We start from the raw sequence: 23950 nt of genomic DNA on the forward strand, positions 1-23950 counted from the left end.
GCATCTAGCGACTCCCTATTACCTCCAGGACCGAAATAAAATCCACAATTTTTCAAAGCCCTCATCGCATTGCCTGTACCTCTCCCCAACCTTTCCAGTCTTCTTACGCCTAGCACTCCACTCTGTACTCTGTGATCTAGTGACACTGGCCTCCTTGTTACTGTTAATACAAGAAGCTCCACCTCTCAACTCGGAGCATTTTCACTGGCCCTCATGCCCTGTCAGGGATCCTCTCCTTCCTCATCTCCGCTCCTCAATGCCCTTCCTCTGCTGAGTATCTCCATTCATCCTGTCTATTTGTTAGTAGTTGTTTGTGTATTGTGTTGCTCATTAGACTGGGAGCTGAGAGCAGGGACTCTATTTTGCCTCTCTTTGGGTTCCCAGCATTTAGCACAGTGCCTGGCACATAGTAGGTGCTTAATGAATGCTTATTGACTGACTGGCATTCTTGTCTAGGACACCTAGGTAGGAGGAGAACCAGGAGAGCAGTGTCACAAAAACCTAGAGAGAAGAGAGTACTGAGGAGAAAAGAGGGATCAACAGTGTCAAAGGCTGCAGAGAGGTCAAGGGGAATGAGGACTGAAAAAAGGCCATGGATTTGGCAGCTAAGAATCATCAGTAACTTTGGAGACAACAGTTTCTGTTGAATGATGAGGTCAGAAGCCAGACCGTAGAGGGTTAAGAAAAGAATCAGAGGAGAGGAAGTGGACCCATCTGGTGCAGATGGCCTTCTCAGTTCCAGTTCCTAATCAAGGTCTGAGAGGTGAAGCACTGACAAGAACTTAACACTATTTACGTTGACTAAAGAAACAACTCTCAGAGCCTGGAGGTATCTTTGCACTTCACCTTTCTGCCTGGCACAGGGCTCTCTGCACACTTTTGGTTGAAGCTGGGGATTAGGAGAAGGGAGGTCAGGACCTCTGATTTCATCTGAGTAGGGAATTCCTGGTGGGAAGCCTCTCCCTCCAATGTTACCTTGTATCTGCTTATATGTGTTTTGTGTCTCTGTCTTTCTCTTTCCTTCTCTTTGTCTCTCTGTTTTTCCCTCTCCTCTCTCTCTTTCTTTCTTTCCCTCTCTCCTTCTTTATGTAGAATTATGGATAGAGCTGGCCAGGAAGTTCTGGGTTCAAAGCCTACCTCTGACCTAGAAATCCCAGTGCTTTAGGCAATTCTCAGTCTTAAACTGGGACAGCTAAACGGTTACATGGATAAAGCGCCGGGCCTGAAGTCAGGAAGATTCATCTTCCTCAAATGTGGCCTCAGACACTAGCTGTGTGACCGTGGGCAGGTCATTTAACACTGTTTGCCTCAGTTTCCTCATTTATAAAATGAGCTGGAGAAGGAAATGACAAACCACTCCACTATCCTTGCCAAGAAAACCCCAAATGGGGTCGAGTCAGACAGAACTGAACAACGAAGTCTTAAAGTCTGGGCCTATAAGCTCTACCTGCGTGGGGAAGGGGGTTGCCTCCCCCAGGAGTCCTATCCCAGGTCTGCACCCTATTTGCAGGTACTTCTTGTCTCTCATGATAAGCTCCAGGGACGGGGGTTGTTCCCTTTTGTCTTTGTATCCCTAATCCTTCTCGTACTGACTGCTTGGCACCTAGAAGGTTAATAAGTTTGTGCATTGGCTTGAGCTGCTCTTCCAGAAACTCACCAGCAGTTTTTAGTGTTAACGAAAGAACTGCTAGAGGCAGTAAGAAGTTAAAGGCTTCCTGTCTTCCCCAAGGCACTGAGTAAGGATCAGCTGCAGTGCTTCTAGGCCCCAAGGCTCATCCTCTATCCATTCTTGGGGCAGCTTCTCACACGGAGTACTTACTGCTCACATTCAGCTCTGGACCTGTGATCTCACTGGGGAAATCCTAGCCTGCAGCTCCAAAGCTAGCTAGGGAAACATCTCTTAAGCTCTCACTGTATGCCTGGCACATAGTAACTTGGGCCATTGTCGATAACTCAAGAGTTTTAGAGTGGAGCCTGGGGCACTGGCAAATTAAGTGATTTGCCCAGAGACACACAGTCAGGATGCTTTAGAAATAGAACCTGAACCCAGGTCAGTTTTTAAACCACTATACATAATACATAATAGCTGCTTAACAAGACCATGAATTATGGAATGGGAGCTTAGGGATTGTCTATATTACTGACCAGGAACCCGTGATTTCCATGCCACATACAACTCCCTAGTGAAACAACTGCCTCTAGGTACCTTCTCTGCAGTTTATAGTCTTGATGAAGAAACTGAGGTTCACAGAGGGGAAGGGATTTGTTTAAGGCTGTGTAGACAGTTAAAAAGCAGAGCAAGGATTTAAATCCAGCCCTTCTGATTCTAGATCCAGAGCTTAATTTACTGACTTCTATTTCTAAAAAAAAAATATTTCTATAGGTAGTTTATATCACTATCCTCATGTTACAGGTGGGGAAACTGAGGCAAGCAGCTGGTAAATGACATCCAAGTTCATAATGCTAATGAATATCTGGGACAAGATTCAGACTCAGATTTCCCTGACTTGGAGCTTGGCACTCTGATTGTGCCGCCTCTCCATACTGCTTGTTTTGGGGGTCTGTGGGCTTTCTATATGAGCCTTGAGTTTTTTCCCCAGCAGCTGGGGAGCCACCTCCTTGTCTTTCAACCACGGCTTCCTTGGTTCACTGCGTTGGTTCTCTGTGTCTCAGTATGCTCCTGTCAAGCCAGAAACCCCCAAATACGAGGCAATCACCCTAATCTACCAGGGAAGAAGGAGAGGGCTCATCCTGGTCCCAGGATGAGGAAGGTATTGTGAGCCTCCTTTCTAGCTTAAGGGGGACCCATATCAAATTTCAAGTTTTTTTTTTCAAATTTCAGTTTTGATGTCAATAACAGGCCACCTGTAGCTTTAAAATCACACCCCCCTCCAATATTTACTAATAACAGAAAACAGGAAACTCTTAAGTTAAAAAAAAAAGTTCTCTTCCCTTTTTTTCTTCACCAAGTTTTCCCCAGTGAGTTGTTACTTATAATGGAGACCCTGGAGAGCCATGAGTAGGTATAAGCAGGCTGAAGTATGTTACCAATGCCATCTGGCACATGAGAAATGGCCCCTAAGGCAGTATTAAGGATGTGGATGACCAGAAAGGGAGGGGCTGAACACATAGTGAGAAAGACTTTTAGTCAAACTAGGCATGCCAAGGGACAGGCTAGCCCCATCAACTGCCACCCACAGGGTGGGCAAGCTGAAGGTACCCTGAGGAAGAGACAGGAGGCAGCATGTGGCAGGGAAATCAAACCACCACACTTTCCTTGACAACCACCTGCCCTCAGATGCTGATGGAGATAGCTCAGGACTGTGAACCTGAAAGCATTGGTAATAGAAATCCTCCCAGCTCAGCCCCTTGGGCAGATGCAGCCTGGGCGCTTCACCCACAGCTACTGAAGAATCAGAAAAGAAGGTTCTTGCCACCAAGTTCTTGACTCTCTCAAATGATTCAACATCAGAAATGAGATTTTAATCAGTGGAAAAGACTTTAAAGAAGAGGCATTACCATCCTGAGATCCAAGAAAATGGAAAAGAACCTATCTGCACAAAAATATTTATAGCAGCCCTTTTTGTGGGGCAAAGAATTGGAAATTGAGGGGATGCCCGTCAAATGGGGAATGGTTGAACAAGTTGTGGCATATGATTGTGATGGAATACTATTGTGCTATAAGAAATGATGAGGGGGATGGGTCCAGAGAAACCTGGGAAGACACATGAAAAGCGAGATGAGCTGAACCAGAACATTGTACATAGTAAGAACAATCTACAGTGGAAGACTTAGCTACTCTGATCAATGCAATGATTCAAGGTAATTCCAAAGGACCCATGATGAAAAATGCTCTCCGCCTCCAGAGAAAAAAAACTAATGAACTCTGAGTGCAAATTGAAACATACTTTTTTTTTTTTTAACTTTCTTGTGTTTGTTTTCTTTTGCAACATGGCTAACATGGAAATGTTTGCATGACTTCACATATATAATGAATATCATATTGCTTGCCTTCTCTAGGAGTGGGGGAGAGGTTGGAGGGATGGAGAAAATTGGGAACTCAAAATTTTAAAAAATGAATGTTAAAAATTTTTACATATAATTAAGAAATAACAAAATAAACAAAAATATATATATATTTTTTTTTAAAAAAAGAAACATTACCATCTGCTTTGCTGCTATACCCTAAGGACTATGGGATATTTCCATCCGACTTGCAGCTGAAACCTTCCATATCTGTTATTTTCTCCATTAGAGCTTAAGCTGCTTGACAATAGGGACTGTGTGACTTTCCTGTTTGTCCTCAGTGCTTTGCCTGTTAGTGCTTAATAAATGCTTTATTCATTCATCTCCCACCTTTGCATAGCTGTCTCTGTGCCAGGAATACACTCTCTTTTCCCTAGATTTTGGCAAGACTCAAGTCATCTGCAACCTCCCCTAGGAAGTCTTTCCTGATTGCCCTAGTAGTTTGGGGCCCCTGTCCCCCACTTCAAATGATCAGGTATTTATTAAGTTATTCACATATTGTAGCTCCCCATCAGACGCAGATGCTTCTCCAGGGCAGACAGTGATTTCCATTTTGTCTTTGTATCTTCGCTACCTAACATAGGCTGGACTTACTGAATGCTTATGGAATTGGACTGGATTGGAGAGGAGTAACTGTTGGACCACCTGACTGCTGCACTGATACGCAAGAGTCACGGCAAAATCCAGAGGTCTTCAATGTGCTGAGTGGGTCTTCCACGTGGCATTTATCAGAGGACGTGGGAAAAATTCACAGATGAGGAGGATGTAAATCAGTGATCTGCACTAATGCAGGCAGTACTCACAGGGAAGTATCAAAGTTGATCCCTTTGGGTGCCCCAGACAAAGATGAAAACCGGATGTCCCGTGAGAAGGTAACTTCTCCTATTTCTTTGCAGAGGTGGGGGGCTATAGATGTGGAACACTGTATACAACCTCAGACTTTTTTTTTTTTTGATAGGTTGTTTGGTTTTGATGAACCATTTTTCCCTTTTTTATTCTTGGTAATAAAGGAAAGTTGTCTGGGAGGGATATACTGGGAAACATATGTGATGTAAAAACAAAAGATACCAATGAAAATTTATTAGAAAAAATTAAATAAAGTTAGGTGTCCCTTACCCTGTTGTTAGCTTCAAAATAAACAGAAGAGGTATTCCCCCTCCCCCCCCCCACACTCTATCACATAGAGGCTGGTAGCTGCCTCAGTTAATCCCTTTACTCAAGGGTTCATCTGCTGGGAGAGAAAGAGAAAGACAGAGAGAGAGAGAAAGAGATAGACAGAGAGACAGAGAGAGAGAGACAGAGAGTGAGACACAGAGACAGAGAGACAGAGAAAGACAGACAGAGAGGGACAGAGAGAGAAACAGAGACACACAGACACAGAGAGACAGTGAGAGACAGAGAAACTTTCCATATTCTTCAGACTTTAAGATCCTTACAGCAGGGGTAAAAGTAGGAACAGGGCAAGGGACTCGAATTGTAAGTCAATGGGATTGACAATGGGAGGGATTGACCTTAGAAGTGCAGCTTTCCTAGTAGCCAAGATCCTTCCATCCTCCCTATAGGAAACATCCTGTCATGGGGAGGGGATACAACTGGCACGACGTTCCACCAGGGTGGGCATCAAGCTCTATACCTCAACAATGTCCAGCTGGTGGTCTTAGCTGATCCCAAGCCACCACTAAACTAGCTTTGCAAATATCCACCACTCCAAGGAAAGGATTATATGAAGGCTGCTGTCTTCACTTGACCAGATTACTTGTGGGGAGGGTGAAAGAAAAAGAGTATAGGTTGTTAAAAATTGAGAGGTTGGTTATTAAATTCCCCCAGGGTAAATTAAAATATATCAGTATCACACAAAGAACAACTTTAAGAGTCTAGGCAAAATGAAAATGGCTTAGATGATTCTGACTGGATCTGGATGATAGCAGGATTTCAGGTATAGAACTTTGGAACGAGAAGGGACCTTAGCTCAACCGCCTCATTTTGTGGGGAAAGTGAGGACCAGAGAGACAAAGTCTAGAAGAAAAAAAAGATCATGGTGGTGTACCGGAAAGAGTCTCATACTTGGATTTAGCCAATTCCTAGGTTTTTGCTTCTAACTATGTGACCACAGGCCATCACACCCCCTCTGAGCTTCACTTTCTTCATCTATAAAATGGGGATAAGGTATGTAAAATGCTTTGAAAACCTCAAGATGCTCTACAAAGGAAATCTGTTATTATAGTGAGAGGCCTGGAGGTCAAGCCATGTGAGGACAGAAGGGATGGGGTCACACTAGCCTGAAGAATAGAAGACTGGGGGAAGGGACGTACATGAAGGCTATCTTCAATTACTGGAAGAAAGACTGTCCTGCAGAATCAGAGAACTGAGATCTGACCTGGAAAGGCCCTTAAAGGTCATCTAGTTCAGTGCTTCTTAAACTTCTTTCTGGTTTTTTTTTGGGGGGGGGGTATTTGCTTTTTTTTTTTTTTGGCAAGGCAATTGGGGTTAAGTGACTTGCCCAGGGTCACACAGTTAGTAAGTATCATGTGTCTGAGGCCAGATTTGAACTCAGGTCCTCCTGACTTCAAGGCCGGAGCTCTATTCACTGCGCTTTCTTAAACTTATTAAACACAATTTAAGAAGTGATGAAGGGGTCACAAGTGGAAAAAGTTTAAGAAGCCCTGATTAGTCCAACCTCCTCATTTTACAGATGAAACAACTGAGGCCCAGAGAGGAGATAGTAAGTAGGAAAGGCCAGACATAAGTCTTCTGACTCACTGTCAGGTGTTTTTTTTGTTTTTTGTTTTTTTTTTTACCATGCCATCCTTAGATTGGCTCTTTTTGGCTTCAGTCATTGGTTGAAGAAATGGGTGGAAACTGCAGAAAGGCAGATTGCAATCCGATATAAGAAAAACTTTCTAAGAAATTTCCACCTGTCCCCAAGTGAAAACAGGCTGCTGAGGGAGGTGGTGGCAGCCTCCCCATTCCTGGAGGGCTTTAAGCAGAGGCAGGATAAACTTGTATTAGGGATGTTAGAGAAAAAGTCTGGGTTCAGGTAAAGAGTGGACTAGATGGTCCCTAAGCCCTCTTCCAGGACTGCTATGCTGCATCCACAGTGAAGCTGGGGCCTGGCCGGCAGAGGCCGGGTCTCCTGACTCCTGGGCCAGCCCAGGGTCAGTGTTGTTTGAAGCCACTTTTCCCCAGGCCAGACGCCTTGGGCTGGCCCCAGGACTGCTGAGTCAAGGCTTTCTACTCCCTCCCTTGCTGAGGGGGATGCCCATCACAAAAGAGCCCAGAGAAAGGGTGACAATGATCCCACTGTTCAATGTCACCGAGTGGGCCTCTCAAATATCCTGGGGACATGGTTATAGGGTTGCTGCACACCCACAAAGAACTGTGGCACTGAGTTTTTTATAACAGGACAAAAATGCCAATTTGGGGTATATTTGGAAAGGGCATTTGAAAAGTCAAGAACTCATCTCCCTCCCAGACTAAGCCCTACAATTTTCAACTAAAAATAAATTGGGGATTGGGTTGGGTTGTTTATTTATTAAACATAAAACCTAAAACAAATTGGTAAAAATCCTGCCTCTCCCCCCAACACAGAGGCAGTAAAGCTCAATGGGGAGATCAATGGATTCAAGAGCCAGAGGACTTGAGATTGTGTCCCAGTTTTGCCACTTAACTGCGTACATCTGAACAAGTGGCTTTTCTGTGCCTCAGTTGCCTGCTCTGTAAAATAGGGACACTACTACTTGCCCTTCCTATCTCACAAGAGCTTAATGGAGATCAAAGGTGATGAGGACAATGGAACCAGGAAGCACTACCCAAGCCTTCCCCATCATCATCATCATCATCATCATCATCATCATCACCACCACCATCTGATTTCTCTTGTGCCCTCTATCCCATTCTTTCAACCAATAAAAGGACAGGGATAGATAGGACCTATGACTTCAATGACAAAGTAAACTCCCAGAGGAGGAAATTCCTCTACCAATGCAAGATGTCATCTTCTCTGCATCTTGTGGTCTTTGAGAGTTGCCTACAGAACTTGGAGGTAAAGTGACTTGCCCAGGGTAATACAGCTAGTGTCTGATGCAGGATTTGAATCGAGTCTTCCTGAATCCATACCTGATGCACTGTCCCCTACACTATGCTGTCTTCCTAACCTAGAACAAGGTGAGGTGGGAGGGGGACTAAATAGGCTTCCACATTAGAATTATTCCCACTCCATTTTTTTGAAAATACTAAGAACCAAATTTTGCAGAGAATTTAGAGGTTTGCGAAGCATGTTACGTGAACAATCTCATTTGATCCCATCAACAATCCTCTGAGGCAGGTATGATAGGTGATATCTCTCCATCTTACAGATAAGGAAACTGAGGCTCGAGGTGCTTAGGTCCACAGTCACACAACTAGTAAGTATCCGAGCAAGGATCTTCATGACTCCAAGTTCAGTCACCAACCCAGAACACCAAGATCAGAACCAAGGGGACCAGAGAACAATGAGTGTTTGCATTTGTAATGGACAGAAGAGGGTGCCTAGAGCAGGTTCCCTACCCCTGGCCTAGGGTTGATCTCAAGAGCTAACACCTGGCAGGTTCCATAACAACTTTGGAGAAGTGGCTGAGGGGAGTGGGTGGGATGGGATGCCCAAGGCCCAGCTGGAAGCCTTCACTCCTCTCCTTTGTGAGGTGTCGAGGCAAACACTACCCAGCTTCCTTGAGAGGTTGGCACTTCGGAGCCAGCATCATACATTCTGCGTTTTTGGCTTCTGCCTGGGATTTTGTTCTTGTAAGAAATTTGTGGAAAGGAGGAAACATCCTGAGGCTGCCGCTGGCTGATCGAACCATCAAGCGTCGTTGGCATAAAACCATCATACCTTCCCCCTTGTAAGAGCAGCTCCCGTCTCTAAAGAAATTCAAGGTTTGCACAGGTCTTTACCGGGGTTCTCTCATTTGAACCTTATACAACCCAGTGAAGGAGGTTGCTATTATGATTCCCACTTTATAGGTGAAGGAACTGAGGCTTAGACAAATGAAATCTCTTGGGTAGGGTTAAAAAGCTAGTAAATGGCCTGAGGCTTGACTTTGAATTAGGTCTTCCTCTTTCCATATAACCATCACATTCTCTTTTTGGCACAATCCCTCCAGAGGCTCCAGCTCAAGACAAGTTGGGCTATAGGGCACATAGTCCTTTTATGGAGACCAAGCTAGTATGTTTCTAACACATCTGAGCACCAGGCATGATCACAATCCCTGTCTCATGGCTTCTCTTAGCTCGCAAGAAGAGTGAGCTCTCCTACTAGGCAATAACAGACAAGAGGTCGCCATCTTGTATTTAGTAGACAGAGGGTTATGGGCTTCAGGGACAAGACGCTGCTCATAGAACCATCCAGTCCAACCACCTCACATTACATATAAGGAAATTAAGCCTCAGAGAATGGAAATGACTTGTCTAAGGTCCTACAGATAGGGCTGGGATGGTTCCCCAGACTTGTGGATCCCAAATCCAGTGTTCCTGTAAAGGGTTTGAAAGCCAGGCTTGGGATTTGTTGTTACTAGGAACCACCTCCAGGAAGAGCCAAAGTAGGGCTTGGAGATATTATAGATGAGATTAAGGTGCTTATCATATAGTGCATCAGGGAGCAGCCCAGCCCTCCCCTCCCCACCAAGACATAAAATCAGTGAAAGATCAGCTCAATCCTGGGAAGGCCACATGGTAGAGTGGGAGAGCCTTGACCCCAGAATCAGGCAACCAAAGCTGGAATCTCAGGTCAAGCATTTACTAAATGTATAGCCTTAGCCCTTCTTTGAGCCTCAGTTTCTGTACCTGTAAAATGGAGACAGTAAAGCTCCTACTGCTTATCTTCACAGAGAAGAGTGAGCTAGTATCATAGGTCAGAATGAAGTGGGGTAGGGGGAGATGTGATAATGCGTGGGGCAGCTAGAACAAGGAAGAATGGGGAGTGTTTCAGTTCTCTAGCTCTGTCTAAAGAAGACACATACTCTGGCAGACACAGATGTTGGGATTCTGGTCCTGAGCTCAGCTCCTCAGCTATTTTATCAACTCATCTCCCTTGTTGATTCCATCTCCAGATCTGGAGTTGGGGGTGTCTCACATTTAGGTTTGCTGTCTTCCGTCCACTGACGGAATTTACCTGGGGAGGAGGCAGTATACTTTATTATTTAATTAACCCAGGCCCATAGAGTTCCCAGGAAAAAATGGTTTAATTTGCAGACTAGACATGCCTGGATGAAGCACTTGGACAGATGCCCTTTTGGGGGCTCTCATCATCCGCCATCCAGCATTGGAAATAATTTAACTGTTCTTGTCCCTGTTCAGCCAGAAACTCAAACTCATCACGGGGCCTTCTCTACACCTCATTTTCCTGTGAGACAAGTCATTTAACCTCCTTCCATCTCAGTTTCCTCATCTGTAAAAAGAGATGGATAGAGTAGAAGGCCTACTGAGGTCCTTCCCGGCTCTATGGGTCTATGATCCCACAGCCCTCCACTATAAAATGAGAGGGTTGGGCTCGCGGGTCTCCCAGGTTCCATTCAGGTCTGTTATTGTCCTAAAATTCTCCATTTTAAGTTCTCTTCCAGCTCTGAGATTGTTTTCTAAGGTCCCCTCCCTGCCCAATTCTGCCATTCTCTGTTCCAAGAACTCTTCCAGATTGGATATTCTATGTTCAAATGCTTTTTTCAGTTCTGATGATCTATCATCCAAGAAGATGGATCAGATATTCTACATTCTATCACTGTATATCCTAAAGTCCCTTCTCTAGGATTCATTATCCCTTTGAAGCAGCTACAGGGATCAGGGAGAAAGGAGAACATAAATGTTAATACATATCTGACATAGTTTGCCACTGTGTCAATGTTAGGGGACCCAAGAGAGTTACTTAGGTTTTTTAACTAGAGGGAAAAAGAGATTGTTAGGGCTCGTCCCCAGCTCCAATCCCATACAGAAATGCCATCATCAGCTTGACTTAGACTCTGCCAGGAATCTGGCTCTTCATTTTCCTTTTTCTCAGTGAGGGCCCATCCGAATGGAGCAGGAGATCTGGCTGAGGACCCCGGAGGGACCTTCTCTAGTCATCGGTTCTCCATATGGATGTCGACAGGAATGAATGTAACGGTGGTGGGCTGGCTGACGCTGTTGTTGCTGGGCTGGCCTGCAGAAGATGCCGGGGAGGTGGGCTTGGGGCTCTTGGGTTCTAATTCCCGTCTCATTCTCATTTTTCTGTAACAAACAACATGTGAATGGTTTCTGTTGTATGGTATCAGGATTCACAACAGAGACTACAGCTGAGGCCAGGAGGGTGTAAAATGCAGGCGATGATTAAAAACTTGTAAAAAAAATTATTAATTGTTGCCCTGCACCAGTTACACGACAGTCTCAGAGAGTTAGCAGGATGGGATTTACATCTTAGTTTGGTTACTTATACCCCGAATAGTCTTGAGAAAGTCTCTTTGCCATCTTAAACCTCAGTTTCCTCATCTGTGAAATGGGGGGGATGTGATGATCTCTAAGGTTACTTCCAGTTCTCAGTCCCTGAAGTGCTAAACTAAATATCAATATTAACTATTTATTATTATCCCATGATCCTATGAATGTAAATACTAGAAAGAAACATAGTTCATCTAGTCTAGGTGTTAACTGGCAGAAGCCTGGTGAAGCGTAGGGGTCCCTGCTCATAAGAAGGTTTTTAAACGGATAAAACAAAATGAGGAGGAAGAGGAAGAGTAAGAGTAAGAAGGAAGAGGGAGAAGGGAGAAAGAGGAGGAAGAAAAAGGAGAACGAATATTTATATAGTGTTTACTATGTGCCAGGCACTGTGCTAAGTGCTTTACAAATATTATTTTCTCATTTGGTCCTCACAACAACCCTTCAAGGTAGATGCTACTGTTATCCCCATTTTGCAGATGAGGAAACTGAGGCAGGCAGAGTTAAATGGCTTGTCCAGGGTCACACAGCTGGCGTCTGAGGCTAGATGTGAACTCAGGAAGATGAGTCTTCCTGACTCCAGGTCCAGCACTCTATCTACTGTGCCACCTCGCTGCAGGTCTCTGCCACAGGAGGTGCTTCATAAATTGTATGCCTATAAAAACAAAAATTATTACCCAAAGAACAAAACTATCTATGTATCCCTCTGCTAGTTGCCCTGGTTCTGAGACTTTTTCATTCATTAGCCCCTCTGGCAGGAAAATAGACAAATTCTAAGAAGCATAGAAAGGGATGGGCATGAGTCCTACTTAAGCTACAATAGTGAGGGCAGAAACTAGGACATGGTGACTGGTGCTTTGTCCCAGAGCATCAAAATTTAGAGGAGTGATAACATTTTCAGTCTTTCCCATTGATGAGTTCCTCTTGGGACCTGTATTTTGTAGAGGGGTTAAAGCCAGCTTTCATTTCCCTCTCAGCTGTGATCTTGACTTCAAAACCACGCCTCTGCTTCTATCTCATCCTGGAATTTCCCCCAGGACCTAGAGCCTCCTCACCCTAGAACACGCAACCACTCTCGCAATTTTCTTAACTGAAGGCCCACCCTCTTCCCCACTGAAGACTTCTACCTGGGGCCTCCATTTATAGAAGGGCCAAGCCAACCTTCATTCCCCTCCTGTTCCTGACTTTCAGACTTCAAAACCATCTTTTCTCACTCCCGTTTCAGATATCTTCATTCCCACCCCACCCCACCCCATCCCACTCCTCCATCCTGCCAGCCCCCACCCCAACCCCCAGCCTTAGGAGGTAGTAACTTTTCCTTCATAGATCTCTCCAAACAAACACTGAATGACCGCTTGTTGGGGTTACTGTACAAGGGATTAGTCTTTCCAGGTATAGGGCAAATTAGATGGTCTCTGAGATCCCTTCCATTCTGTGATGTCCCCATCAGTACCTGTTGTACATTTTTAGCAAGATGAGCACCGCGGTGAAGATGATAATGACACCAACCACGATGGCCGCTACAATGGCTCCTGAACCTGCCTCATGGCGGAGAGAGAAGGCAATGAGAAGCCAGTGATCGGCAGTACCAGAACTAGAACCCAAGCCTCCTGGTGTCCCATCCAGGGCTCTCTGCCCTGTACTCTGCTGCCTCTAACACAGAGTTCTTCCGCTGTTTCTAGCCTTGTCCCCACATGGCCAAAGCTCTGGCCAAACTGGACTGATCTCTGCCCCTGAAATACATTTTAAATTTCCCCACCTCCAAGTCTTATTCATGCTGTTCCCTGAATATGAAAATGTTCCCATTTATTCATTCTTTTTTTCATTCATTAGCTACTAATTATAAATCCTCATACTCAGTTGCTGGAGAAGACTGGAAGATAAATGAAGCTTGGCCCCTACCTGAGAAGTGAAATATACCTTCCTGAAGTCACTGGCTACTGATTCCACAACAGAACTAACTTCCTCTTCCTAAGGTCCTCCTGAGCTTGGGTAAGGAACGTCCAAAAGTGGTTATGGGGTAAAATTCCAGGTATTTCTATAAATCTGTATTTACAACCCCTTCAAAAAGTTTGAAGATGGTCATTCGTGACATCTGTTTTCTCTGGGCCACTATAGACCCTCAAGGAAAGAAAGTCATCTTTTTGGTCAAACATATACATCTGGTTATAAAGATGCATATATAATATGGAGGCCAGGACAACCAAGTGAGGATGAATTCCTAAGAGTATCAGGCTCAGGAAGGCAATATTCCAGAAGGAGCTGAGGCTGGTGGTGACTGCAAAGGGCAGCCCAAAGGAGTAGTGGTTGTTGTTGTTAATAGATATGTTGGGTGGGGGGAAGGAGGGTCAGATAATGTGATAAAATCACTGCTTGGAAGTGTATGGGATAAAGGACAAGGGAGAGAAGGTAGAACTGCCCTTCTCTTCTTTTCCCACAGGTTTCTCTATCAGGGAAAACACAGTTTAGAATTGGACCAACTGGATGGACAGAACAAAAATGGTATCCAGGGAATGAGTGAGGGCACAGGAAGAGGCCATCCAATCACCCTCCATGAGTCCACGTTCACTGGGCCAATGTGTACTAGCTACTAAGATAGTTAAATATTTAGCAGATGGGATCGCTCGTGATTGGCTGGTGATTTCTGAAGGAGCCTGGGGAATGGGAAAGGAACTACCGGCCTGATGGCAGCAAACATGGTCCCCAAATTAAACAGAACAAAACAAAAAAGTAGGGAGAGTACAACCTTTAGGCCAGTAAAGCTTGGCCTCTAGTTCTTGGCAAAATTCTAGGACACTTTACCAACAGGAGGGTTTTTGAGCACTCTGAGAAGACAAAGTGGCTTGATGGAGAATAGGTCGCACCATCTTCGAATCATTTCTTACATTAACAGGATCACTAGACCACCAGGAGATACTCTATCTATAGTATAACTAGATTTCTGTGAAGCATTTGACAAAATCTCTCAAGTCACTCTTGTGAGTTAGTGGGGGCAGCCAGGCAGTTGGTAGGACAGAGTACTAGACCTAGAGACAGGAAGACACAAGTTCAAATCCAGCCTCAGACCTTGCTAGCTCTGTATTCCTGGGCAAGTCACTTGACCTCTGCTTGCCTCGGTTTTCACATCTGTAAAATGGGGATAATAACAGCACTGACCTCCCAGGGATGTTGTGAAGATCAAACAAGATATTTGTAAAGTGCTTAGCACAATACCTGGCACATCGTAAGCGCTTAGTAAATGTTTATAGAAGATAGATTGTTAACTATTATTATTATTCTCTATTATATATTATATTATACATAATAATGTATACTTTATGTATATTATGTATAGTAATTATTCATTATTATGATTATTATTATCATCAGCAGCCAAACTGGACTGCTCTCTGCTCTGAACTTTCCCACTTCTGTGCTCAAATGTTCATGCTTTTCCCTTTGCCTAGAATGCGGCTGTCTCATCCTTTAAGGTCCAGCTCAAATGCTACCTCCTCCATGAAGCCTTCCCTGATCTTTTCTGTCAGTATGACCTCACTTACATGACACTTGATTTTTCACCTCTTCTGTTAGCTTTTTTTGGGACTACACCTGTGATTTCATCCCTGTGGGAAGCTTCTAATTTGGAAACTCCCTCCATTGACATAGATCAGGGATTCATCGACAATTTTTAGTCTTAGAGTGGCCCAGGGGACTGTCAATTGTTTAGCACATTGCCTGGCACATAGTACGTACTTAATAAATGCTTATTGATTGACAGGGGTCAAACAGCTAATACACATCACATTTGAACTCAGGTCTTCCTGACTCCAAAGCTGTCTCTCTTTATACACTTACAGTGGTGTATAAGTAAATGTTTAACAACTGGTTCTCCCCAAAATGCCACATACGCTTCTAAGTTTATATTATTAATACTTTCCCATCACTTTCTTTTCTTTTTGAGGCAACCGAGGTGAAATGAATTGCCCAGGGTCACATAGCTAGTAAGTGTCTGAAGCTGGATTCGAACTCTGGTTCTCCTGCCTCCAGGGCTGGTGCTCTATCTACCGTGCCACCTAGATGTCCCCCACTTTTCTAAGTTTAGAGTCTAGAGGTTTCCAAAGTGGGCGATACCGCCCCCTGGGGGTGCTGGAATGATCCAGGGGTCCAGTAGTAGCCTCAGGTGCAATCATACACTTAATCTGAGACTTCTTTCCTAGTTTGTAAGATTTCCAGGGGGAGTGGAGGAATTTTTTTCTTTTGAAAGGGGTGGGGGAGGCCAAATAAGTTTGGGAACCTATGGTAAACAGTCAACCACACAACAAATCAAGTCTGCCTGATTTGTAGCATTTGACCAATTGTCTCTCCTAAGCTAGCTCCTGCACATGCCTGAATCCTTAGCATATAATGTGAGGTAATGCAGCCATAGGTGAGTATCTTATCCTGCTACCAGATTGTAAGCTCCATGACATAAACTTGAAATCTCCTCTAGTACTGAGTACCTGGCTCTATATACTGTAGGTGCTCAATAAATGTTTACTCAAAGAATGAATAAATGAACAAATACATGCTTGGAGTGCCTTGCCTCTCGGCCAGCCCATCGCCACCTCTCTAGAGAGCCCCCAACACATCTGAGTCAGCCTCCATTCTAGCTGCTGTTCCCTGGCCCGGCCCCCGGCACCTCACTCAGTCGCTCTTACTCTTATAGAGGAAGTCTTCGGTGGACATCGCGGTCTCATTTCCTGGGAAGGTGGCACCTCCCAAAGGGGCCACTGTGGTCATCTTGGTCTTGTCTACAAAGAAGAGAAAACAGGTTCAAAAGCTGCAACACCTATCTCTTTGGTTTCTCATGAACACCCACTGAAAACACTGAAAACAAATTCAGTTTATCAACAGTATTTACCCAGTGTTTCTTACATGGTAGGCTCTAGGCCTGGCACCATGGAGATTTGAAATTCAACACTCATTGAGTGCCTACTGTGTGCTGAGCACTGGAAGAGAGCAATCCATCAATCAACAGACGCTTATTAACCTGCAATGTTCCAGGGATACAAAGGTATACCTTACTGAGCTTCCATTTTATCAAAAGATATAAAATATAAGTCAGACATAGTTCCTGCCCTCATGGAGCTTACAGTCTAGTAGACAGTAAGCTGTGATCATATCCCTCCTTCTACAATTTTGAAAACTTTGGGAGGTAAAGATAATAGTATTTGAGAAACTTCTACAGAAGCGGGTTTAGGATTTATCTGCTTGGACCCCTCAAGACAGAAACAAGGAGCAATGGGTAGGGGGTATAGAGTGGTAAATTCTGGTTTGACTTCAGGGGATGAAAGCTGTCCATAAGACAAGTGGGCTGCCCTTCACTGCTCCCTTCCAGTAAAGGCTGAATTGTCCACTCATTAGATATGTTGAAGGGGAATCCTTTCTCAGGGCCTGGGGTAGATGAGATGATCCCCTCTCTCCCCCTCCAAGTCTCTTCTATATTAGAGATTCTGTGATATGGTGGTGGTGGTGGTGGTTATTAAGTTTCATGACCCCATCTAGGTTTTGCTGTCAAAGATACTGGAGTGGAATGCCATTTGCCTCATTTTACAGATGAGGAAACTGAGGCAAACAGGGTTAAGTGACTTTCCCAGGGTCACACAGCTAATAAATGTCTGAGGCCAGATTTGAACTCAGATCTTCCTGACTTGAGGACTGGTGCTCTATCCACTGAGACGCCTAGCGGCTCTCTGTGATATGGACAAGTCATCAATGAAGGTGGTAACTACAATGTACATCTAAGACGTGTAAAGTGCTATGTGAGGGAAGTCAGCGGATTGTCACTGATTGTAAGAATCAGGGAAGGCTTTCTGGAGGCTGTGCCATTTCATAGGATCATGGATTTGTTGCTGTAGGGGAGGGGAACTTAGCTATCCTTTAGCTGAATGCATGATTTTAAAATTCAATTTATTTTTTAGGAGGAAACTGAAGCCCACAGAAATGAAAGGGCAGAACAGTATGAGAGGTAAGATTCAAACCCATGTCCTCTGACTCCAGATGCCATGTTTCTTCTATACACCATAACTCAGCTGGGCTTTAAAGATCCAAAAAGAATCCAAAAAAGCAAAAAGGGAAAGGGATGGCATTCTAGGTGGGGGTAACAGCATGAACAAAGGTATGGAGGTAGAAAAGTACTGGGGCAGACAACAATCCAATATGGCTATGACTTACTGTATATAGAATGGAATAATGTAAGTGAAGGCTGGAAAAGACAAGTGGTATCAGACTGTGATGGGCTTTGAATGCCAGGAGGAATGCTTTTGCATCCACAGGTTTGCATCTATGATGAACCTAAATGAACCTCAGAATCTCAGAGATAAAATAGCTGAAAAAAAAAAACTGTGAAAGACTTCAGAACTCTGGTCATTGTGATGATAAATTCTGATGCCATGTCCTGCTGAAGAAGTGATGGATTTAAAAGGCAAAATGAGACAGCCCATTTCTGGACATGGCCAGTGTGAGAATTTGTTTTGCTGGATTCTGTGTATTTGTTATGAGGGTTTTTTAAAAAAATAACTGCTCCATTGGAGGAGATATAATAAATGCTTCCAAAAATGAATAAACATATAAATAAAAAGAATCAAGACTCAGAATCCTAGATTCTTATTTCTGCCTCAGTTCCTCCTGTTGTATAACCTAGGGACCTTTGCTTATCTAGTGCTTAACACACTGTGTGCCTGGCACATAGTAGGTGCTTAATAAATACTTGTCGATTTTGTCTTGATTCTATCTGAAAAGGACTTTAAAGCTTCCTACCTTCTTGGTTCTGGGGGACATCACAGATGTAGAGCTCAAAGGGACCTCAGTCAACTAGTCCAACCACTCCCTTTACAGATAAGGAAACTGAGACACAGAGGGGTTTAGAGACTCACCCAAGGCCACATAGGAAGAGAATGGCAGAGAAAGGATTTGAACCCAGGTCTTCTGACTAAAAGCTAGCATGGCACACAATGAATCCATGAGTAACCAACATTCATGCTGTGTTACAAAGCTTCTTTGCAAAGCTTTCCCCTCATAACCATCCAGTGAGGTATGTGGTACAAATAATATTCTCCCTGTTTTCCAAATGGGGAAACTGAGGCTCAGAGATGGGAAATGAATTATGCAATCACACAAGTAGTTAGCACCAGTACCTGAACAGATCACTAAAAGGAAGTTGATTGCCAAGCAACAGAAAAACTAATGCAGATTAAAACTAATGGACTAAAAGAGACGACAAAAGAGACCTAATCTCTTATGGCAGAAGGTGGGGGAGCACCAGGGCAGAACATTGTCCGTGTCTTCGGATGCGGTCTCTATATTAGCTGGTTTTGCTTAATTGCTTTTCTTTGTAACAAGGGAGGGTTCGGTCTGGAGGAGGAGGGGTGGGAAATGAATGTGCCCTAATGACAAAAGGCCTCTATAAAATGCCTTTAAAAAAAAAAAGTATCCTGGCTTGGAATCAAACTTGGGTCTCCTGGCTTGCCCAGGGTTCTTTCCATGCACTGTCCTCCGCAGCCTCGGCCTTTTTACACAAAAATGCAAAGAATTGTTCTGGATGATTAAAAAAAACAACAAGAAGAGGGAAAACAAGCTTGGGTCCATGAGTTTCTCTGGTGGGGACGTATCAGTGTCAAAGGGAGCAGGGCCCTGTCTCACAGTGCTGAGCACAGCAAGATTCCAAGAACTCTCCCAGGGAAGCCTGTTTCTCTCTGATTCCTCCATTTGGCCTTAGCTACCTGTGCGGCCTTGGGCAAGGCACTTAGCCTTTCCAGGCCTCAGTTTCCTCATTTGTAAAATGGCGGGCAAAGAGCCTCTGAGGTCCTTCATGGCTAGGCCTCTTGGGGTTCCCTTCAATCAAGTTTCTTAGCAGGCACTCCCCCTCTGGGTGTCTCCATAATGTCTCAGTCATCTTTTCATCCCCGCAAGGCACTTCTGGCCCTGGAATTCACACCTCATCAGTATCCTTTCCCTGGGATCCCTTCTTCTGATTGGCCAGCTCCTCCCAACCAGGCTTCGCTCTTCCTGACTTCGGGGTACCTTCTTCTCTCCCCCTCCCCCACTCTCAGTTTCCCTGTAAGTGTGAAAGTAAGAAAGTAAGCTCCCTGAGGGCAGGCACTGCCTTTCTTTTTTCTCCTATTCCTAGAGCTTAGCACTGGGCCTGGCACATAGTACCTGCTTAATAAAGGCTTGTTTACTGACTGACAGTCACTTTTACCCATCTCTCCCAGTTCTGCCTTCTGAGGGTGAGCAGAACACTCCCTTCTCCGGGACGGTCCTTCCAGTACTTGAAGACAGCAGGTCCACACTAAGCCTTCTCTCCTAAGTTCCTTGACTGAGTCTCATATGGCCTGATATCAAGACCTTTCGACATATCCTCCTCTGAATGGATTTATTGCTGGCCAGCTTTATTGATGTCCTTTTTTTTCTTTGTTTTGTTTTTTGAATTGATGTCCTTCTTAAAATGGGATGCCCAGAACAAAGCAAGGAAGGAAATGAGCATTTATAAGGTACCTACTATGTACCACGCACTGTGACAAACACTTTACAATTCTCTTTTGATCCTCAGACCAACCCTGGGAGGTAGGTGCTATTATTATTCCCATTTTACAGACAAGGAAACTAAGGCAGACAGCGGTGAAGTGACTTGCCTAGGTACATGCAGTAAGTGTCTGAGGCGGGATTTGAATTCAGGTCTTTCTAATTGCCTGCCCAGTGCTCTACGCACTTCACCACCTGAATCTAATACTCCAGAACCTGACTAAGGCAGAGAATAGCAGGGCATTCACCTCCCAAGCTGTGGCCCCAGGCCTTTCTTAACGCAGCCTCAGATCACACTCATTTTCTTGGCTGACATATCACACTATTGACTCATAAGGAGCTTGCGGTCCACTCAAACCTCTTCAGATGACAGGTGCCTTGCCACATCTCCCCCTTTTTAAAAATCCTCATGAGTGAGATTTAAAAAAAAACTAAATGTAAGACTTTTACATTCATGAACATTAAATTTCATCTCATTGTTCTGGACTGTCAAGGCTTTTGTAATCCTGACTGTGTGTAAACCAACCTTGATACGCAGAATGCCTATGCTTTTCTTCAGTCCACTGAGGAATATCTCATATAGCATAGGACCATGCACAGATCCCTGGGGCACTCCACTCTAGACTTTCCAAGTTGACATCGACCCCTTCATTCTGAACTTGAAGCCAAGCCATTCAACCAACGCTGAATCCTTCTGATTGTCTAGTTTCCCATAAGAATATCCAGACAGACTGATGCCTTGCTAGAATCTAGGTAAATTCCCATCTCGGGACTCCCATGTTATTGAGCTTTCTATCACACCATGAGTCATCAATAGCATTTTGATACTATTTTTAATGATCCTATTTATTTATCCTTTATATTTCCCCTATTTTTTTTTTTGCAAGGCAATTAGGGTTAAGTGACTTGCCCAGGGTCACACAGCTAGTAAGTGTCAAGTATCTGGTCTGAGACTGGATTTGAACTCAGGTCCTTCTGACTCCAGGGCCAGTGCTCTATCCATTGTGCCGCCTAGCTGCCCCCCATTTATCCTTTTTTTTTAAAATGAGGGAAAGGAGAGGCAACTAGGTGGTGCAATGGATAGAGCTCTGGCCTTGGAGTCAGAAGGGCCTGAGTTCAAATTCAACCTCAGACACTGGATACTTACTAGCTGTATGACCCTGGGCAAGTCACTTAACCCCAATTGCCTCACATAAATAAAAATAAAAAGAGGGAAAGGAACAAACCCAGCGAGCTCTCAGATGGCCATCGGGTACTGTGTGAGTCAGTCCCAAGGAGCCTTCCCTTACTTTTTTCTCACCTAAAGAAGGACCTGGGAAGGCTCCAGACACACAGGCTGAAGAATTTCTACTGTATGTCTAGCATCATTTTCTGGTTCTTAATGAATAGTCCAATCAAGCTAATCTTGTATTGCTTATAGAGGACACTTCATCTCTCTGTTATTGTATCATTGCCCTGGCTGGAAATCCCTCTCTCCTCAGTTTCCCTTCAAAACTCAGTTCAGGCACCACCTACATGGAGCCTTTCATGACCTCCCACCATCACTATTACACCTCGTATTTGTTCTATAAATATGTCTATCTATAGAAAGGCAGCTTGGCACAATGGATAGACAGCTGGGAAGGCCTGGGTTCAAATTTTTCTGCTGACCCATCCTGGCTATGTGAGTCTATGACTTCCTCAGTGCTCCCATGCAAATCTCTGAGATGACATAAGCTGCAGAGTAGGAGTCCATCTGTATTGACAGAGGGAGTTTTCTCACCAGGAGCTCCTGGCTCTGATGAAGTCACAAATTTGAGCATAAAACAAATACTCGGTAGATATTTTTACATTACCTGATGCCTCTCCTAATGGATGTGAGCTCTTTGAGGACAGGACCTCTTTTACTTTTGTATCTCCATTGTCCAGCATACAGTAGGCACTTACCAAAAGCTTATTGACTGGTATTTCCATAAAGTCCTTGATATGGTTCTAAGAAGTTCCTTTTAGAGGATTTGCTCGGCCCTTCCAGTACTAAGCTGAGAAGCTAGGTGGCACCATAGTGCAAAGAGTGCCGGGTCTGGAGTCAGAAAGACTCATCTTCATGAGTTCAAATCTGGCCTCAGATACTTACTAGCTGTGTGACCCTGGGCAAGTCACTTCACCCTGTTTGCCTCAGTTTCGTCATCTGTAAAATGAGCTGGAGACAGAAATGGCGAACCGCTCTAGAATCTCTGCCAAGAAAACCCCAAATGAGGTTATCAAGAGTCAGACATGACTGAAAAACGATTAAACAAGCCCATCCCCATCACAAATCAATCATTGAGTTGTATACGTACTGATCTCTTTAGCTTGCTGAAAATTTTTCAGGGCTCACCCAGCTTCAAGTGGTGCCATGGAAAAAGCCTTGATTTGGAGTTGGAAGACCCAAGTTCAAATCCTAGCTCTTCTATTGATGAGCTGTGTGATGTTGGGCAAATCGGTTAACCACTCTGGGCCTCAATTCCCTCATCTGTGAAGTGAAGGAACTGGATGAGGTTCTAAACTGCTGGTGTGACGAGGGCCTGACAAATCCAATAACAGTCCAAGGGTTAAATAACCTCGAAAGACGCAAACACAAAGAGCCACGAGGCCTCGTAGAGTAAATACCAAATGCGTGGAATGGAGAACGAGGGCCCCAGGTCTGTAGGAGGGAGCCAGGCCCGTGGGCAGGGACTGCCCAAGCCCAACTAGAACTGGAATGTGACCCAGGGCTCCCAGTGGCCTCTTTGTCTTTTGGCCACAAGTCAACATTCCTACTCCCAAGAATCCCCAGGCCCACAGAACACACCCCTTTCTCTGAGCCCTCAGACCCTGCCCCACCAAATATGTACCGGGCTGGATGGCCATCCTCCTCCGTAGTGAAAGAGAGTGATGAAAACAATATAGCACGGAGAAACCTGGCAAGTGGGCCGGTCTGCCCCCACTGAATGCCTCCTTTGTTTAGCCCTGGCCCGGTTATGGTAACACGACCCTCCCATCTAGCAAGGGGGCCTGGTACCCGAGAGAAAAAACACTGAATCGAATGATTCTGGAGACCAGGTAACATAGGGGAATGTTTCATTCCCCTTTTCCGCCTCCTCGCTGTATCCTGGGCTTCATGGTATGACGGAAACAGCCCTAGACTGGGGGATCTTTCATCTACCGTAACTAGTTCACTGACTTTGGCTAAGCTGTTTCTTTTCTCTGGGCCTCAGCCTCCCTCCTTTATAAAACCTGGGGCTTGGACTGGATTATCTCCAAGGATCCTTCCAGCCCTAACCCTCTTTGTTCTTACATCTCTTCTGGCCCTAAGATGCTAAATCCTATGATACCTTTGAGCCTTTCCTTCACTTTAAAAAATGCTCTTTGCCCACTGAAATCCCAGCTCTCCCACTCAAATACTCAGTACTCTCCGTCACACACTGAACACCGGGCCTTATCCTGGGCGTTCTCTTTTCCCGGTGGAGACGACTGGGAGCTCGGGCATATGCCAGAGATAACGTCAGGGATGGCTTCTCCATGCTGTCCCCAGATGCTAACACGGTGCCCTCTGGGAATCGATGGGGAGACACCTCTGTCTCACCATCTTCACCCCCTCCCAATTGTCCTAAGAATTCTCAGCAGAAGGCATCCAGCAATTGCTAAGCATTTCCAAAGGATACTTTCAAATTTCTCAGGGATGCTGCCCCTAGACAGTTTCAATAAAAGTACATGCACTGGCTCACAGCTCTTCCTCCCACTCACACCACCCTCCATCATTCAAACCAGGACGCACACTCACTGTTTCCCTTTTGTCTTTTCTCATATTCCCTCCCCGCCAACTGCCTAGCATACATTGGGCACTTCATATATGCTTGCTGATTGATCGGTTGCCGCCATTACCCCGGGCTCTAAGAATGTTGTGCTTGACTGATTCCTAAAGCATCTTTCTGTTTCTGATCTATAA

The 23950-nt window shown here is 44.7% G+C and overlaps 1 protein-coding gene across 2 annotated transcripts in view; it reads right to left on the reverse strand.

Annotated features, from left to right (window-relative positions):
- Positions 1-6558: 6558 nt before the first annotated feature.
- Positions 6559-23950, reverse strand: part of NCMAP (non-compact myelin associated protein) — a 44780-nt gene continuing 27388 nt past the window's right edge. Inside the window, exons 1-4 of one of the 2 annotated variants that reach the window (XM_027841474.1) lie at positions 22323-22451; positions 16140-16232; positions 12917-13001; positions 6559-11259 (exon numbers count right to left, since the gene is read on the reverse strand). In XM_027841474.1, coding sequence (XP_027697275.1) covers positions 11112-11259; positions 12917-13001; positions 16140-16221 — 315 coding nt within the window. In that variant the 5' untranslated portion in view covers positions 16222-16232; positions 22323-22451 and the 3' untranslated portion in view covers positions 6559-11111. Of the gene's footprint in view, positions 11260-12916; positions 13002-16139; positions 16233-22322; positions 22452-23950 lie in introns of those variants that run through there. The other variant, XM_027841475.1, reaches the window with a different exon arrangement.

Source organism: Vombatus ursinus, unplaced genomic scaffold (assembly GCF_900497805.2).
Source record: "Vombatus ursinus unplaced genomic scaffold, bare-nosed wombat genome assembly UNPS02014859.1, whole genome shotgun sequence".
Classification (NCBI taxonomy): Eukaryota; Metazoa; Chordata; class Mammalia; order Diprotodontia; family Vombatidae; genus Vombatus; species Vombatus ursinus.